At 47.4% G+C, this 18,544-nt stretch overlaps 1 protein-coding gene across 1 annotated transcript in view; it reads left to right on the top strand.

Annotated features, from left to right (window-relative positions):
- btbd8 (BTB domain containing 8) overlaps positions 1-18,544 on the top strand; it is a 35,797-nt gene that overhangs the window by 7,554 nt on the left and 9,699 nt on the right. The window contains exons 6-15 of the mRNA XM_061737533.1: positions 447-536; positions 4,439-4,519; positions 4,599-4,695; positions 5,275-5,363; positions 7,522-7,624; positions 9,176-9,358; positions 9,440-9,592; positions 13,408-13,537; positions 14,213-14,274; positions 17,581-18,106. Of these exons, the coding sequence (XP_061593517.1) occupies positions 447-536; positions 4,439-4,519; positions 4,599-4,695; positions 5,275-5,363; positions 7,522-7,624; positions 9,176-9,358; positions 9,440-9,592; positions 13,408-13,537; positions 14,213-14,274; positions 17,581-18,106 (1,514 nt within the window). The remainder of the gene's footprint in view (positions 1-446; positions 537-4,438; positions 4,520-4,598; positions 4,696-5,274; positions 5,364-7,521; positions 7,625-9,175; positions 9,359-9,439; positions 9,593-13,407; positions 13,538-14,212; positions 14,275-17,580; positions 18,107-18,544) is intronic.

Raw genomic sequence — 18,544 nt, 5'->3', positions numbered from 1 at the left:
GACTCTGGCATCATCTAAACAGTTCTCTCTTTATAATCTGTAGAAGAGCACTAGGAAAAATGATTTCACAGGGACTGGTAGAGAGAGGAGCCAGATTTCAGTGAGGTCCATGTAGTTAGTTGATAAAAAGTACAGCGTTTCTGTGAAGCTGCAAGGAGACGAGGAGTTAATGTCAAAACATGACAAAAGAGTTAACTGAACAAGTTAGGAAAGCACGTCAGATGACAAAAACAAATAATTTGAAATGCCTATATGGTTGTAGTGTTTATACTGATAATAAAGACAGGCCAGGTAGAATTAAACACAAATCTCCAAAGACTGTGGCAGACAGGAAAATTTTTGCCCTCTTTGCTGCCACTTCAGTCCAAGCTCAGGACATGCTGAATATTAAATGGTATGTGGATCTGAAATGGAACTCATGCAAATATAATGTACTGGGTTTCCAGGGCAATCCTGTGTGCACGGTCCCAGTACTTCCGAGCGATGCTCAGTGGAAGTTGGATGGAGAGCTCAAGACAATGCATCACATTACAAGGGTAAGCCTGACTTCAGCATCGTCCAGCGGAGCAGCAGAAAAGCTCAGCGCTGCACACGCTTCTCCTGGTTGGTGTGAGTTACCGCACTGCAATGTTTGTACACACAAGTCCCAGCCGGCACGGAAGTGCCCAAAAGCGGCTCCGCCACGCCAGCCCCGGCCAGCTACTGCTCTGGTGATCAGTTGCTTCAGAGACACTCTGGAAGACCCAAACACTCAATTTCATGTAGCTTTCTGACGGTCGCATTTTCAGTGTGAGACATATGAGTGACTTTGCAGTTTTGCAGTTGCATGAATTGAATGGTGCATGATATACAGTAATCCCTGGTTTTTGGCGGGGGTTACGTTCCAAAAAGAACCCGTGATAGGTGAAATCTGCGAAGTAGCAACCTTTTTTTTTATTTACAATTATTATACAAGGCTTCAAATTGCAGAGATCAGCCCCACCGTGACCCGATTAATTGGATTTGAACGGGAGAAAATGAAAAATTATTATGAACAAAAATATAATAAGTACAGTAGGACAAATTGACTGGCGCGTATTTCACTGCTCTTCTGATGCTGCTGCATCCTGACTCACTCTGTAGCGTCTTTTCCTTCTAAATGCATGGGTGCAGGTGCAGGTGTTGTCAGGGTTTGACACTTCCCCCCAGTGTTTGTAACTTTCAGTTTCTGTCTTGCCCCGCCTGTGTCCCATCTGCCCTGATTGTGTCTGCACCTGTGTCTCGTCATGTCTCGTTATCCCTTCAGTATATCTTGTCTTGTCATTCCTTGGTTCCCTGTCGGTCCGTACTGGTTCTTCCCTCCATGTCTCCTCGTTGTTTTTTCCTGTTCCTGGTTTTTGTATTTTATCCTGCTCTGCAGCGCTTTGCTTTTGCCCTTTTGGATTAAAACCCTTTGTTTTTGAGAACTCCTGCCTCCAGCCTCCCTCTCTCTCCTGCACTTGGGTCCTGACAAAACCATACCACAACAGAACGGACCGACCGACATGGACCCAGCGGGAGAGTATATTACTCTTTTTGAGTTCTTCCGCCGAGAGGCAGAGAAAAATGGGGACCCCTTTCTGGGAACCTGCCAGGCTCGAGGCGGGCCCGGAGGTTCTCAGCCCCAGGGGAAGCGACGGCGTCAGCGCCAGCCCCAGCCTGTTCCGGTGGGGGCCCTGGACGCACCTCTTCCTGTTCCCGAGGTGGTCCTGGACGCATTCCAGCCTGTTCCCCCCTTCTGGGGAACACGCCTGGCTCGAGGCGGGCCCGGGGGTTCTCAGCCCCAGGGGAAGCGACGGCGCCAGCGCCAGCCCCAGCCTGTTCCTGCTCCAGCGGTGGTCCTGGACGCATCGCCCCCTGTTCCTGCTCCAGCGGTGGTCCTGGACGCATCGCTCCCTGTTCCTGCTCCGGCGGTGGTCCTGGACGCATCGCTCCCTGTTCCTGCTCCGGCGGTGGTCCTGGACGCATCGCTCCCTGTTCCTGCTCCAGCGGTGGTCCTGGACGCATCGCCCCCTGTTCTGGCTCCAGCGGTGGTTCTGGACGCCTCAGCTCCTGTTGGAGTTCCTCCTCCGGTGATGGTTCCGGACCCCCCCCAGCCGGCTCCGAGGACCCGTGCCCCCCCTCAGCCAGCTCCGAGGACCCGTGCCCCCCCTCAGCCAGCTCCGAGGACCCGTGCCCCCCCTCAGCCAGCTCTGAGGACCCGTGTTCCCCCCCAGCCCGCCCTGGATGTGGACTGTGGGGACATCTGGGATCTGTCCCTTAAGGGGGGGCCAGCGCACCGGACCCGGGTACCCCCGCAGCCGGCACCTCGGACCCGGGTACCCCCGCAGCCGGCGCCTCGGACCCGGGTTCCCACTCGGGCAGCTCCGGGGATCCTCTGCCCCCCGACGCCGGCTCCCCGCATCCTGTCTGCTCCTGTTCCGGCTCCCCGCATCCTGTCTGCTCCTGTTCCGGTTCCCCGCATCCTGTCTGCTCCTGTTCCGGTTCCCCGCATCCTGTCTGCTCCTGTTCCGGCTCCCCGCATCCTGTCTGCTCCGGTTCCCCGCATCCTGTCTGTTCCGGTTCCCCGCATCCTGTCTGCTCCTGTTCCGGTTCCACGCATCCTGTCTGCTCCTGTTCCGGCTCCCCGCATCCTGTCTGCTCCTGTTCCGGCTCCCCGCATGCTGTCTGCTCCTGTTCCGGCTCCCCGCATCCTGTCTGCTCCTGTTCCGGCTCCCCGCATCCTGTCTGCTCCTGTTCCGGTTCCCCGCATCCTGTCTGCTCCTGTTCCGGTTCCCCGCATCCTGTCTGCTCCTGTTCCGGCTCCCCGCATCCTGTCTGCTCCGGCTCCCCGCATCCTGTCTGTTCCGGTTCCCCGCATCCTGTCTGCTCCTGTTCCGGTTCCCCGCATCCTGTCTGCTCCTGTTCCGGTTCCACGCATCCTGTCTGCTCCTGTTCCGGCTCCACGCATCCTGTCTGCTCCTGTTCCGGCTCCCCGCATGCTGTCTGCTCCTGTTCCGGCTCCCCGCATGCTGTCTGCTCCTGTCCTGGCTCCCCGCATGCTGTCTGCTCCTGTTCCGGCTCCCCGCCTCCTGTCAGCCCCGACTCCGGATCCTGAGGCGGTCCCGCAGCCCTCTGTTCCTGAGGCGGTCCCGCAGCCCTCTGTTCCTGAGGCGGTCCCGCAGCCCTCTGTTCCTGAGGCGGTCCCGCAGCCCTCTGTTCCTGAGGCGGTCCCGCAGCCCTCTGTTCCAGAGGCGGTCCCGCAGCCCTCTGTTCCCGAGGCGGTTCCGCAGCCCTCTGTTCCTGAGGCGGTTCCAGAGCCCCGTCAGGTTCCCGAGTCCCGTCAGGTTCCCGAGTCCCGTCAGGTTCCCGAGTCCCGTCCAGTCTCAGAGCCCCGCCAGGAATCCCTGTCACGCCCCCCGCCAAGACGCAGGCCTAGGCCTCGGGGACGCCCCCCCGAGCTCTCTCGCTGGTCTGCTCGGTCCCGAGGGCGGCCCCCGGAGCTTTGGCCGTGTGTGGCCTGGGCCCTCCTCCAGGCCCCCTCCGCCCACCCTGGGTTATGACTCTGGGGACATCTGGGATCTGTCCCTTGAGGGGGGGGTACTGTCAGGGTTTGACACTTCCCCCCAGTGTTTGTAACTTTCAGTTTCTGTCTTGCCCCGCCTGTGTCCCATCTGCCCTGATTGTGTCTGCACCTGTGTCTCGTCATGTCTCGTTATCCCTTCAGTATATCTTGTCTTGTCATTCCTTGGTTCCCTGTCGGTCCGTACTGGTTCTTCCCTCCATGTCTCCTCGTTGTTTTTTCCTGTTCCTGGTTTTTGTATTTTATCCTGCTCTGCAGCGCTTTGCTTTTGCCCTTTTGGATTAAAACCCTTTGTTTTTGAGAACTCCTGCCTCCAGCCTCCCTCTCTCTCCTGCACTTGGGTCCTGACAAAACCATACCACAACAGGTGTGTTTTTTTTGAGAGAAGAAAATAGTTATGGGTCGTTGTTGTCGATCTTTTTTCTTCTGGGTAAAAAGATTCTTATAATCCGTCACCATGGATTATATCTGAGACTGTAATGAACGATTTATCAAAGGTTCCCGTTCTTCAGCTGTTGCTGAAGCTCATTGGTCGTTCTCAGCATTGTTGCTAAAGGACCAATGTTATTGATGCAGGAAGTGAAGAAGTGGGGAGACTGTTTAGCCAATCAAAATGCAGAACACAATGCACAATGCAAATCCAAGAAGCAGCGAGGCTGTGAAAGGTGAAGCGCGTTATAGCGAGGGATTACTGTATAGGTTTTTCTTATATGCAGGCTTCTGTTGATTATATAGCCCTTATCAAATTTAAAAAATCTGCAATGTACCATATCTGCCCAAGGAACATGGGACTGGGAGTTTCTCATGTTAGCATGTTGATTCATGGCTTATAAACAGTTTATCTTGTCAAATTTTCAGCTTGGGGCCGGAGGAGATGGAAATCCTGCTCCAGTTCATGTATGGAGGCATCATAGATCTGCCCAGAGGAGCCAGCGCCAGGTACTGTCCTGAATGTTCAACGTCAGACCACACGACCAGAGAAAAGCTGACCTGTTGGTCAATGTCTTCTGTCCTGAAGTCAGGTGGTGCTGGCTGCAGACATGCTGGGCTTGGAGGGGCTCAAAGATGTGGTGGAGATGGTTCTCACGCGAGATTACTGCCGCTTTTTCCCCAAGGTTAGTTGCTCTGGTGTAGGGAGTGGCTGAGAGGAAGGTGTGGTGGTGGAGCAGGGGTCCAGCGACCGGGCCAGCTGCTGTCCATCCGAGCCCTGCTACGGATAGTTGTCATGTTTTTAGGAATGTAATCCGAGGTGACTCATTACAAAATGTAAGTTGGATTTTTCAGACATGTCTAATGTATTCTTCAAGATTCTTTTTTATTGTCTGTTTCTTTGGGGGATTTCACACATTTTCATCAACATGCCCCTAAAACGCTCCACTGAATCTGTTCGCTGCGTTTGGCTACAGTTGTAACATTCACCTGATCCGCCGCCTTTAAAGCTGAATTATAACCAGTGAAAGCACTTTTGCTCATAATATTTCAAAAAGAAAGAGATGCCTTTGAAGTATCTGATGCTACAGGTCAGTTCCACGTTCAGTGTTGTGTCGTGTGAATACTCTATCGGCCTAATTACCATCCATGTTGATGTTTTTGCGCTCTCGTTGCTCACGTCTCATGGGAGCACACACTGATGTCTCCTCAAGCATCGCCCAGCCAGCAGAACTCCGACTGTTGTTTTGCTCTTGTGTTGGCAGCCGGTGGACGGGGTTCAGAGGACGGTTCTGGAGTGCCTGTCGCTGACGCACGTCTTGGGTCTGCAAAACCTCCACATGCTGTGTAAGAGGTACGTTGGGTTTCTGAAGATGCTGTCGTTCAGGAAGACGGGCGGCTCTAGTTTGGTCAGAGTCGGTGCTGAACAGTAAAGTTGAAAATTATGACTAAATATCGTCGTCAACAAACCTTTATCACCTGAGGGAGACGAGACGCAGCGAAAATGCTGGTCATGTGACGATAAAGCTAATTAATTAAATATACAATGCAATATCGTAGAGGAATAAAAACGTGACTAAAATGTAGATTACAAAATGAAAACTCTGCTTTTTTTTTTTTTTTTTTACCTTGTCTGCACACATATTATTGATTGATACCATGACGGTAGAAACCAAAAGTGTATATGTGTGCATTATTACTATATTTAATATATATACATATATATACGCACACATATGCGTACACATACATAAATATACACATACAAACCCAGTGTTTTTTTTTTTTTCTTTTTTTTTTTTGGGGGGGGGGGGTGACGACCTCCACTGCCAATCCAGGAAGCAGGGACACACGGAGACACACGTCAAGCACTGGAAATCTGCAACAAAAAACCACAAACAAAGCACGAAACCGGCACGGAGCCATCCAAAACAATAACAGCAATCGACCTAAATCTTGAGATCTGATCGCAGTCTGAGCTAAGCTATCGCTACCGCTACCTAAACCCAAAAACTAGAGAGCCAGCATGCAGGTGAACAAGCCAGTGTGTATGTCTATGTGTGTGTGTGTGTATGTATATGATCGTGTGTGTGTGTGTGTGTGTGTGTGTGTGTGTGTGTGTGTGTGTGTGTGTGTGTGTGTGTGTGTGTGTGTGTAAATGCATGTGACTGTGTGTGTGTGTGTGTGTGTGTGTGTGTGTGTGTGTGTGTGTGTGTGTGTGTGTGTGTGTGTGTGTGTGTATGTATATGATCGTGTGTGTGTGTGTGTGTGTGTGTGTGTGTGTGTGTGTGTGTGTGTGTGTGTGTGTGTGTGTGTGTGTGTGTGTGTGTGTGTAAATGCATGTGACTGTGTGTGTGTGTGTGTGTGTGTGTGTGTGTGTGTGTATGTATATGATCGTGTGTGTGTGTGTGTGTGTGTGTGTGTGTGTGTGTGTGTGTGTGTGTGTGTGTGTGTGTGTGTGTGTGTGTGTGTGTGTGTGTGTGTGTGTGTGTGTGTGTGTGTGTAATAAACCTGAAGAGATGTTCTAACAAAGATCCTTAATATCCATGTTTGAACTAGTTTCCTCTGATTTAGTTCTGCTGCTGGGTGACGTTAGTCCTCAATCCCAGTCCCAAGAAAAAGTGGGGAAAAATGCGGAAAAATAAATATGTTGTGAACTCAAATTAGATTTATTCTGTATCTGGAATGAATGTATTCTTGAGTCTATAAGGTAACAATAATATAATAATAGGATAACCTTGTATGAATTGTAAAATGGGTTTGGCTAAATACAATCTTTGACTAAAACTAGACTAAGATGGTCCTGGACGATTCTGACTAAAATGCTCAGACTTTTAGTCGACTGAAATTTGACACGACTAAAAGGAGAATGAACGTGAATAAAACTAATAAAAACTAAAATGATAGCTTGACCCAAAGACTAGACTAAAACTAAAATGGAAACAGGCTGCCAAAAACACCACTACATGCACAGCTGGAGTAGCATGTTGGAGCTGATATCTGGTATTGATCCTGATCCTGTTCAGAGGTTAAAATGCGGATTGAAATACGGGGCAGAAAGTTAAAACACCCGCCTGCCATTTGAAGCCGTCTGGTGTCCGTGAAATGCCACATAAAACCTCCCTTTTCTGTTTCCCTTTGAAGGCACACCTTGAAATACTTTAGAATAATAAATATGTCTTATGAAAGTGTCACATTTTCTAAATCCTGCTGAAAGTGAAGACACGGCTCTCTGATGATGATCCAAACTGCTATCAAAACCCAAACGGAGCTTCTCATACTCACTTATTCTGTTTGGCTCCTCAAACAGAGTTGGGTTGAGTGGAGTCAGAAGTCAGAAACCTGCTCACATCTGCTTGTTGGCACCGACCAAACTGAAGGGTTGCAGCCTCATTTAGCCCACGCAGCCCTTTTTATATTACACACATACTCAGCTTGACTTTTACCTTAACTGACTGAAGTCAAACGAGCAGTTCCTCACCGTGCAGTGTTTTGTCGTTGTTTTGAATCAGGTGGGTTGCTGAACATTATGTGAAAGCCTGGTGTGAGAGGAACTTCTCCCTGTTGTCTCCGGAGCTCCACAGAGCCTGTCTCTCAGCTGTGACTGAAACAATGGTGAGTTCCTCCCGTCCTCAAGAGCCGCCGCACATGCTCCGTCACCAGGCTTTGCTGTTGTCATGTTAAAGCCCAAGTGTCACCAGGCCGTGCATGAGTGTATTTCCAGAGGAGGGATATTTAAACATGACCTAATCAAAGATGAGTTTTATTAAATTCTCAGTATCAGAATAAGATGTGGACGCAGATGAATGTTTGTATTTGAGAATTGATGATTGAGCCCGTCTTTTATGTTTAGAGAGCGGTGCCTTGTATTAAAGCAAGATGAAGCTGATCTTCAGGCTGGGTATCGGTTCAAATGTCAAGATTAGATTCCGATTCTTAAGATTCAGAATCGATTATCAAGATTTGGTTCAATTGGATTCCGATATTGATTTGGGTTAGTGTTATTAAAAATGTTTTTTGAGCTGTTGCCTGAATTATATGACTGTAGTTCTGCAAAATATTACTACTAGTGTTATATTGAGATTCAACAGCAAGTATTGGCAGCTAATGATGCTGTAAGGACCAATCAGCTCCCAGAATGCTGATAGAACTGCTTTCAGAAACATCGTGTGGCAGAATTATCAAACAGATCCAGGGCAGCAAACGTATGAAATCGCTTTTATTTTTTAACACATTCCGTTGTAATTTTTTCCATTTTCTGTGTTTTTAGGTTTTTTAATTTTTGAGAATTTCGTTTTTAGCATTTTGTGCAAATTTAACCCCAATAAAGTATATAAAGCAATGATAACTGAAAACTTTAATGTTTTCATACTTTTAAACATATTTTATGGAAGCGTATTGCATTCACTTGAGAAAAAAAAATCTGCTCTGTTTTTCTGAATTAACGAGATACTCACAACTTGCAAGAAGCTGTCATTCACTTGAAAGCTCGATTTCATGGAAGCAAAGATGTTCCCCCTGTCCAGTTTAATCCAGTTTTATTTTGCTTTTGGTTTAAAACATTCAGAGATACTCTTGTCTTTAAGTTATATAGATGGTATTGTTATTAGTTCACGTGAGAGCTTTTCGCAGATTTTTTTTTTTTTTTCATAAAAACTTTTCTCTGAATTCTGAGATAATTATCTTGTTAATTCAGAAAAACAGAACAGATTTTTTTTTTTTTCTTCTCAAGTGAATGCAATATGCTTCCGTAATATTTAAAGGCAAAAACATGGCAGTAGTTATTCTCGTGTCCAACAAAACATTAATTGTTTGGGCATAAACAAAAAAATACCAAAAGTTATTTGTATGAAATAAATAACTAAGAAATAAATAACTCAAATATACCTTTCAATATCCATTTAAAGCGCAAAAAAAAAGAAATAACAGCACATGTGTGAATTTATGAGGCAACTAGTGGGATTAAACTTCACCGGGCGAAAATGTAATAATAAAAAAAATCGATCTTTAGACATACGAATCGATTTTTAGGAATTAATATGAGAATCGATCTAGAATCGGAAAATCAATGTTTTTTTTCTTCAGCACAGGCCTACTGCTTATCCCTCCTCCTCGTGTGTCCGTGTGTAGCTGGTATTTCTGTAGCTGACAGGTGTTTTCATTCAGACGGTGCAGAACGCCGTGACTGTGCTCTGTGGCTCCGAGCAGCTGATGGGGAGTCTCCCCGAGGTCAAGTGGGCCCAGCAGGTCCGGAGTCTGGCCACGGAGCTCCAGAACCAGAGCCTGCACGTCATCGTCCAACACCTGCCGAGGGTCATCCACACGCAGGCCTTCCACGACCTGCGCATGGTAAAAGCGGAGACGTGCTCGTGTGCTCCGGCTGCAAGAGCAGAGGAACCTCAGGTCCTCATGTTGGTGTCTGTCCTGCAGAGGGAGGAGTTCACCAGAGAGCCCGCGTTGCTGAAGAAGCTGTGTTCAGCCATCAGGGAGGGCGTTAACGTGGACAACTGCTGCGATCTTTTCACTGCCGTCAACTGTCTGAGCGGAGAGGATTTTACAGAGGAGCAGCAAACGCAAGAGGAGGTGAACTGAATCCCACTCATCACATCACACGTGATTCTCACAAGTTCTTGTTAGACTCTGCTTCTGGGCGCTTTCATGGCTGGAAAAGTCTAAAAGTGCATCCTGTTCATTTATAATGGATTTTATATGCGAGTGTGGTCGATACTTACAAGACAGCTGGGAAACGGGTCACAGTGTTTCCATTCATCCACTGCTATGATCTCTAATTTGTCAAAAGTGTCCAGTTACCGGGATGCAGAAAGTCTGTTTAACTCGAGGCTCCAAACATATTAGAAGTAAAAACCTGCCTGTTTTGTCCCAAATGATCCACAGATTACGCACAAACCACAGCTGCTTTTGTGTGTGTTACTGTTCTGCTCGTGCAGTTTATCAAATGTAACTGGCTTTCAGAGCAGAGGACAGACCTGGGTAACAGCCGAGGGGATTGTTGATGGTCAAATGAGCCAGTTCCACTTCTTTGCTGTCAGAAAGTCTGGAGCATCCGTCAGCGCTGTGCAGAGTGTGAGCAGAGAGGGCAGCTCTGTGCTGGTTTTATTGCTGCTTCTGTCAGCGGTCGCATCATCAATAAAACACCCCTGTGTTGATTCCACCTCCAGCCAAATACACCTCCACCTGCATTGAGATCTCCTTTGACTTCCTGTTGGTGGCGCGAGTCAAGCAGCTGCCAAATAACAACTTATCTGCTTCATTTGTTTTGAAGTACTGAGGGAATTAACCGTATTGGGCACTTTAACCCATCTGGACGACCTTTTCAGTCCAGATCCCCTTTGAGCCCTTGAAAATGGAGGTAGTTTGTTTAAATCGGCTGTACTAATTGTAAGTGGTTTATTTATGGTCAACCTCTTAAATGAATGCTGAAGAGGGCTGTGAAAAAGTGATTTATTTTCAGATCTAGACGGGACAAAGATGACCTGAGGAATTAAATTAAATGATCATGGTGGGAAAAGCCAACCAAGCCAACCCAAACTAACTGCATTCGCTGCTGTGGAGCAATTCAGGCTGTAATTCAGCCACATTGGAGGGTTTTTTCTCGCATGACGTGACGCACACCTTCCAAAGAGGTGTTTCTGTTGTTTTTAGTGAATGTGTTTCCTGTGAGCAGCAGTTTCCACCTCCCGTGGATGCCCTTGTCTTCAGTGATAAGTGAGGCCAGCAGGGCTTCAGATGTGGTTCTGGGTTCTTTCATGACCTCCTGGACGAAACGCCGACGTGCTCTTTCAGTAATTCAGCCAGACTCTCTCTCCTCGTGTGTTACCTGCCGGCCCATGTTTCCTCCCTGTGTGGATAACGGCTCTCACTGAGGTTTGCTGGTGTCCCAAACCCTCATGGCTCTGCAGCTCTTCTCAGGCCGGCAGCTGTTGATGGTGCTGTTGTTTCTCTTCTGTTTTTGACTTTCTGTAGATTGGGGCACCAGGCTTTTTGAGATCTCCTGAAGTTTTACAGGTCTGGTGGTAGGGATGGGCGGTATGGACTAAAAAATGTATCACGATAATTTCTGGCATTTATCCTGATAACGATAAAAATGACGATTAAAAAAAAAAAATACCAATTCAACTCAACCTTTGTAACTATAAATCTATCACCACATTCAGTCTTTGGAGCCCCCAAATCACTGCTCTAAAAGATACTAAATGCTACTAAACTACACCAATTAAATTGAATTAATAAAAACCAATTAAATGAGTCCACCTGTACTGCAAAACTGTAATGACTCCTCGCTCTCAGATCCGCCATGTTTCTTTCTTTCTTTCTTTCTTTCTTTCTTTCTTTCTTTCTTTCTTTCTTTCTTTCTTTCTTTCTTTCTTTCTTTCTTTCTTTCTTTCTTTCTTTCTTTCTTGCTCATTTCCTTCCTTCCTTCGCGTAAGTTTTGCGTGGATTTAACGCAGAACCATAAATCAGACTTTACAAAAAAACTTCATCAACGGGAATTTATCGTTTTTACCCCGAGATGACAAATTCTTACCGTGGGGAATTTTTTTGACGGTATATCGTGAACGGTAAAATATCACCCATTCCTATCTCGTGGTAACCAGGCCTGCGTGTGGCGGGTGAGACTGAGCTCCGCTTATCTCACCATTTAACAAGGGGGTGCCATTACTTTTGCACATAGGGCCAGGTTGGTTTGGATAGCTGTTCTTTTTCCCCTAAATAAATGAAATCCTCATTTAAAAACAGCATTTTGTATTTCCGCAGGTTATCTTTGTCTGATATAAGAGTTTGTTTGGAGATGCGAGGACGATGCTTTTACACAGTGCTGCAGATTGTCTTATTTCTAATCCACTGTGGTGATGTAAAGATAAAGTCAAGAGAAACCTCTGCTGTCCCCCAGACATGTCTGGACCGAGCTGGATGACAAAGACATTTTAGGATGTCGGATCACTGCCTAAAAAGTATAAAACATAAATCTGCTTTCAAACGTACATCCCGTCTCTTAGGATTTCATGCTTTGTCTCGTCAGCTTCATTTTATTTGTAAATATAAAGCAAATTCTGCATTCCCGGTCTGCAAGAGTAGATCAGGCCTGCATCAGGACCGTCTTGCATCAGGAGCTGATGTGAGCGTATGGGCAGTACTTTGGGATAACTTCCAATACAGCATAACACTTGCAAATGCATCTTAACACTTCAATATGCAAAAAAAAAAAAGAAGCCTAATATCGAGCTCATCCAAGTGTCGCATCAACATTTCCGTGCTGGGAGGCATCAGACCACAGAGGAAACTGGTATTGTGGGCGGATGAATCGCTATTTCAGATCAGTTTTAGAAGAAACGCGCTTCATTCTACTGATCAAAGACGAGGAGATCAAGCAGACTGTTATCTGCAACATGTCCACCAGCCCCGCTCCATGATGGTGCTGCGGTGGTGCTGAGGGGGGGGGGCAGCGTGCACTAGTCTGCTCACAGGCAGAGAAAGATTTGTGTTTCTGATGGAAACTGAACAGCGGGCATTAATTTTTTATTCTTCTGTTCCAGATGTGAGACAGATGCTAGATGAGCTGTGTGTCAGTGGGTCGCAGGACACACTTCTGAGCAACCACGCCTGCGGCATGTTGAGATGCCCCTGTTTTATAGGAAGTAGATCTCAGAGGGGAGCAGTAGCGATGGGGAAAGGCCAAAGCTGTGCCAAGGAGGCGCTCGGCCAACGCTTTCTTGATTGGTGTTTTGATGGGATGTGATAGTGAAGTAGTGAATATTCTCATTAAGTGGCATCAAAGGTGACCTGGGAGGATGTGCATCATTTCATTCAGATTTTTGCTCCCATTGCTACTCAGAAATATAAGCAGACAATATTCTGTCAAACACAACTCCTACGGGAGAAAACTTTCATCTGTAGGTTGAGCGTGTGCATTTCTTCCTGAAGAAAGTGACCCGCCTGCACCAGTTAAACCCTCCAAAGTGCTGTACAGTATAGCCCGATAGATTAGGCTTAGGCAGCCGTGACGTATGTCAGCCGGCACTAATCTGGCGGTGGATCTGCTGTGAAAGGTGTGGGCCGTGTCTGGGTGGAGGAGATGGAGAACGGGGGTAGCTCCTCCCAGGCTTCCTGTCCTGCGGTCTATAATTGGGCGCCGGAGCGGGAATGTGGGCACCGGCCCGGTGACATCACGCTCGCTTCCAGGGAGCTCGAGTGAATTGAGCAACAAGAGCCCGAGAGGGAAGAAAAGGACGGGGAGATGGAGTGAAGGGAGGAGGGAGGGTATTTGTTGCCATGGTGAATGGTTCTTGAAGCAGCTGCTGATTCGCCTGTGTTTGTGGCTCACCCCTCCATTCTTCTCCTCCTCCTCCTCCTCTTCTCCTCTCCTCTGTTCCCGCTAGCCGTTCAGGCAGGAGGTTTGTGCGCTGCGCAGGCGGCTCTGGACCTTCCTGCTGCAGACCTTCTACGCCGTCCGGCACACGCAGGGATGGGAGTCGCTGTCGTCCAAGCACAGGGAGAGGATACTAGCAGGTAACGGATGGCTTTTTTTTCTCCCAGCACCCCCCCACCCCCCCATACTGCAGTGTGTGTGTGTGTGTGTGTGTGTGTGTGTGTGTGTGTGTGTGTGTGTGTTAACCTTGCTAATGCAGTTATTGAAGCAGAGCTTCTGCATCAGAGATGAGCAGCTCTGATCTGGTGCCGTCTCACGTCCAGCCGCCGGAGCCTCTGCCGGCGGTTCTGGCCGCTCACCGCAGCTCTGATTTAACGAGTGCATACCAACACGCCGCACCACCACCAGATGCGCCATGCTTGTTTTTAATAGGTCGCAGCTTAGACTGCTGCTGTTAAGTCTGCATGTGTTTACACGGCTCCACGAATTCCTGCCAGCCGCTCCTCTCCTGCTCTCCATCTAGCGCCGTTTTGAAATGCGCTAAATGAAGTGCTTGGTGGTGAGATTTGAAAGGCGGGGGGAAGGTGTGAGGGGGCGTAATTAGAGGAGATTTAAGGCCGTTTATGGACTTGCCATACATAAATACTGCTTGGCTGTGTGAGATTTATGAATGAAAATAACGCTGGTTGCACCGAGCAGCCGAACAAACCTGTCAGTGTCTTTTAAAGTGGATTGTGCAGCTCTGATTTGTTTTGCAGGTAAATTCCTACGTTGACTACAGATTAGTTCATCATGTCTTTATCTCATTTTGACAGATGCTATTGATACAGGGGACAATCGAAGACTTGGTAAAAAGCCCGTATTCAGTAGCTCACAGGTAACTCAACTTTCTGTTGCTTTATATTTAGTCCTGTTAGTAGTCTGTGATTTAGACTTAGGAGATGTAATGATCTTAAAAAATGAAAATTCAGCAATGCTTTATTAAGCCTCGCAGGGACGTGAACTGTTGCAGTAGTCGTGGTTTAAGCCGTCATCCCTGTCAGTCCCTTCAGTCTCTAGCTGCAAGATGCTGCTCCAGATCAGATGTCGGCGCGCCATCACAGCAAAAGTCAACATTACAAGAGCTACAAGGTCTTTCTAAACAGTATCAGGATGTAATTATATGCATCTTGTCCTTTCAAGATCTTCAGATTAGCTGAACACAACCACCGTTGTAAAAGGTTGGGAGGTGTACAAACAATGCAGGGACTTGCAAATTTCATAAACCCATATTTTATCACAGTAGGGAATGTAAAATATCTAGGATGCTGAAAGTGAGACATTTTAAAGCATTGTATTTGATGGTACCAACATGTCTCTAAAATGTTGGAATGTGGGCTGCAGAGGTAAAAAATAACACCTGAACCAACATACTGCAGCTAATCAGGGTAACCAGCAACAAGTGGGTGAACCGACTGGGTACAGAAAAAGTACTTTAGGAGTCTCAGAAGTAAAGATGGGCAGTCTGTGAAGAGACGGGTTTACAACTTGAGAACCAATTTCAGAATGTTTCTGAGGATAAAACTGCAGGTGATGAGGCCACATATCAATGTCCCATAATGTGAGGGTCCTCACTGCATTGAAAACATGCATGACTCTGTATCTGAAGTCCCTGCAGAGGCTCAGGAACGCTCCTGAAAATCACAGGACGGCCACAGTTCAGGGGAAAACCTCATTAAGCCCGAAAGGAGCCACAGAAATGCTGCCGTCACCCCCGGACCAAAGCTCATGTGAAACGGACTTAGCAAAGTGGAAAACTCTTACATGATGTCAGATGAACCACATTGTGACATGTTCCTTCTGGATGCTGGACCCTCAGGACGGCCTCGTCGGCCTGGCCTGATCCGTGAGGGTACAGGGGTGCCGGGTTGACTATGGGATGGGGTTTAGGGTGACATATGCTCCCATCTAGGGAATGTCTTTCTCAGGGAAGATCTTGCATCGTTCAGCAAGACAATCTTGAGCTGTTCCAGAAGAAGGATTTTGTAGTAGAAGAGTGTAGATACAAGGCCCGGGCGATAAACCGAAAATGTACCGTTACCCAGATTTACTGCGATGACCGACCTCAATTGTCCCATGTCGGTTAATTGGGTATTAAAAAAAAACATTTTTAGTCTGTTTTGTCTGTGTGCTGATAGGCTAGTTTCTTTCCCCTTTAAGACGATGTACAACGTGTACTCCTCCCATCCAGTCTGAACGAGAAGGGAAACCCAAGAAAATGGTTCAAAATGAAGAAGCGGGTGACATAACAGGGCTGTCTAGTGTGAGACTTGCGCATTTCAACAAGTTCACACTCTCACGCCACACATGGCATTTCTAGAGAAATTACCTCCAACAGCACGTCTTACAAACGAGTCACGCCACGCTGCTGAGCTCTCAGCTCAGAGCAGCTGTTTGGAGTTACCGACCAATCAGCCAATCTGAAGATAGATTTTTTGTTCCTGGCTAAGGGTTATCGTACATTTATTGTTATTGAGGTAAAACTGCCCAATTTATCGTGATATTGATTTGAAGTCATATCGCCCAGCCCAGTAGATATTGAACTGGCTTCTCTGGGGTCCAGACTTTTCACCCACTAGAAATATGTGTCAGAGGAAAATGGGGCACCATTCCTTTTCCTAACTCCAGAAACTGTTCTCAGATCTGGATGGATGTGGATTAAAGGGGAGGAGATGCTGCAGCTTGGTCCTATTTGATATCATTTCTGTGTTCTGCTGTGAATAAAATGTGGGTTTGAGTTTCGCAAATGATTACATTCAGTTTTATTTAGATCCATAGTGTCCCAACCTTTCTGGAAGGAGGTTTGTAACCCTCAGATGAACAACTAAACATTTTCATACGTGTCAGTATGAAAATGTTTGTTCAAACCAGAGAAAGTCATGCAGCAGAGCAGTGACTCCAAGAACACCAACATCTGCAACGGGCAGTCAATGTTGAGAAAAAAAGTTGAAATTTCGTGAATAAAGTTGAAATGTTGATGAAAAAAGTCTAAATGTCGAGATTAATGTTGAAGTACAATTTCGAGAGAAAAAAGTCTAAATGTTGAGAAAAGTCAAAATTTCGTGAATAAAGTTGAAATGTTGAGAAAAAAGGCAAAATTTCAACTTTATTCTTGAAATTGTATTTCAACATTAATATCGACATTTCGACTTTTTAAAAAAAAATTGTATTTCAACATTATTCTTGACATTTCGACTTTTTTTTTTGAAATTGTATTTCAACATTATTCTCGACATTTCGATTTTTTTTTCTCGAAGTGCACAATAAAAAAAAAAATCTTCCCCTCTCAAATATTTTTTCTCCTGCATGGCCCTAATTCTCTTCCGTACAGTGGAGCCCTCAGTTAAAACGTGGATGGGACCTGCAGAGAGCTGTCCATGACAGGTTTCTAAGGACCAGTGTAAAGCAGAGGAGTGAAGCTCCTCCAGTGTGAGGGAGAGAGAACATCACTGAGACCAAACGTGCTTCCACAGGACATTCATTCAGTCGGCGTAGTGTAGCTTTTCACACATTTCCACTAGTCGTTTCACACAGCATATATGTGCAAAAAAAACCCGTCTTCAATAAGTTGCCACGGTATCACTTTGGGAATTCGCAGCGCCACCTTATCATGTGATCACAAACAGCTTGTCGGCACTGCGGGATCATCTGAGCGACAGGACTGATGAGAGCGGCGTTCTGCCTCGGCGGCTAATCCTCACACACGGCCTCTCCTATTGTCTGCTGGTGTCAGTGCTTCCCAAAGCGGAACAGAGCCATGACGGGACGTCCCGTCGTCCTGCCTCAGGGCCGCTCCCCAGCAGAACGGGCAGTCGCGTTAGCACAAATGTCCCGCCTCGGAAGTGCTGTGCTCCGTGTCGTGGGTTTTGGTTCCTCTGAGGGTTTGTTTACCTCTTTTTAAGGACCTGATATTCTTTTTAACAATGTCAAAATCCATCAAACCTTAAAAGTGGGCTGTCATGTGACTGCAGCTCAGAGGTAATCCAGATTGATGAGCGCGTCTCCTACAGATCTGTCAACAGCATCGCTTGCGGGAAAATGTTCTGATAACACCCAGCTTCTTTTAACCGTTCTGTCTTTTTCTGTCCTCCTTTTCCTGATTTTAATTTGTGGTAAAACTTTCATTCTTGCTTCTCTCCTGCAGGCGAAGGCCGTAAGATGCCCCGCACCCGCACCTGAGAGTCCTCTCGTGCCCCGGACCCAGAGGGCCTCTCAAAGCAGAAGTTCTGCCTCCCGTAGCGCTGCAGCAGTCATGAAGTCGGATGGGCCGAGTGCAGCTAACAAACCAGGGGACGGCCACGCGTCCAAGGCTAAGAACGTGAAGAAACCAGGAGACAAGAGCGCAGCGGCCAAAGCCCGACCGCTGTCGGCGAGCGCGCCGGTCGTCAACGGCACGGGGACTGCAGCGGTCAAACGGGATGCGGCCAAAAGCCCTCACGTGGCCAAAGAGCAGGAAAAGAAGCCCAATCTGGGTGCTAGGCCCAAGACCTCTCCCCCGAGCTGCACGTCCACGAGCCAGGCAGCAGCGGGGAGGCCGCAGAAGAGCTCGGGGAAGGCCGATCACTCCCTTGGCACCGCTCAACCTCCGCCTGGCACCACTTCCACGTCAGGCAGCGTCTCGCCAGAGAATGGGGCCAGCAGTCCTCACAACGACACCCACTCCATCGCAGGTTAACACTCTTATTGACTTCTTTACATTCCATCATCGTGGCTGACGACAGGTATCAGATATCAGTGCATCACTGCAGCCAAGCGCGTGTGTCTGCCAGCTCCGGCTGAAACAGGACAGGAAACGTATTACCTCCATCAGGGCTTTAAAGCGTAATTAAAACAAAACAACACCGTTGTCCATCAGGAACCAGGGCAGACGTGGCCGTCTCCTCTGCCCTGGTGCTATCAGTCTAATGGCGCTTTTCCACCAGTACCTACTCAGCTCGACCCGACTCAACTCGGCCTGGTTTCTTTTCCATAACAATTCAGCACCTGGAGCAGAAGTAGTTGGCTTCTGGTTCATTTTATTCGACAACAATGGCAGCGCAGAAGTCTGTTTCATGATCCAACTCTGAGGGTCAGATGTTCATAAACCTGGTGCTGAGGAGAGAATTAAA

The sequence above is a fragment of the Cololabis saira genome, chromosome 13, assembly GCF_033807715.1.
Source record: "Cololabis saira isolate AMF1-May2022 chromosome 13, fColSai1.1, whole genome shotgun sequence".
Taxonomy (NCBI): domain Eukaryota; kingdom Metazoa; phylum Chordata; class Actinopteri; order Beloniformes; family Belonidae; genus Cololabis; species Cololabis saira.
The sequence above is the reverse complement of the archived record's forward strand: the minus strand, read 5'-3'. Positions and strand labels throughout refer to the sequence as shown.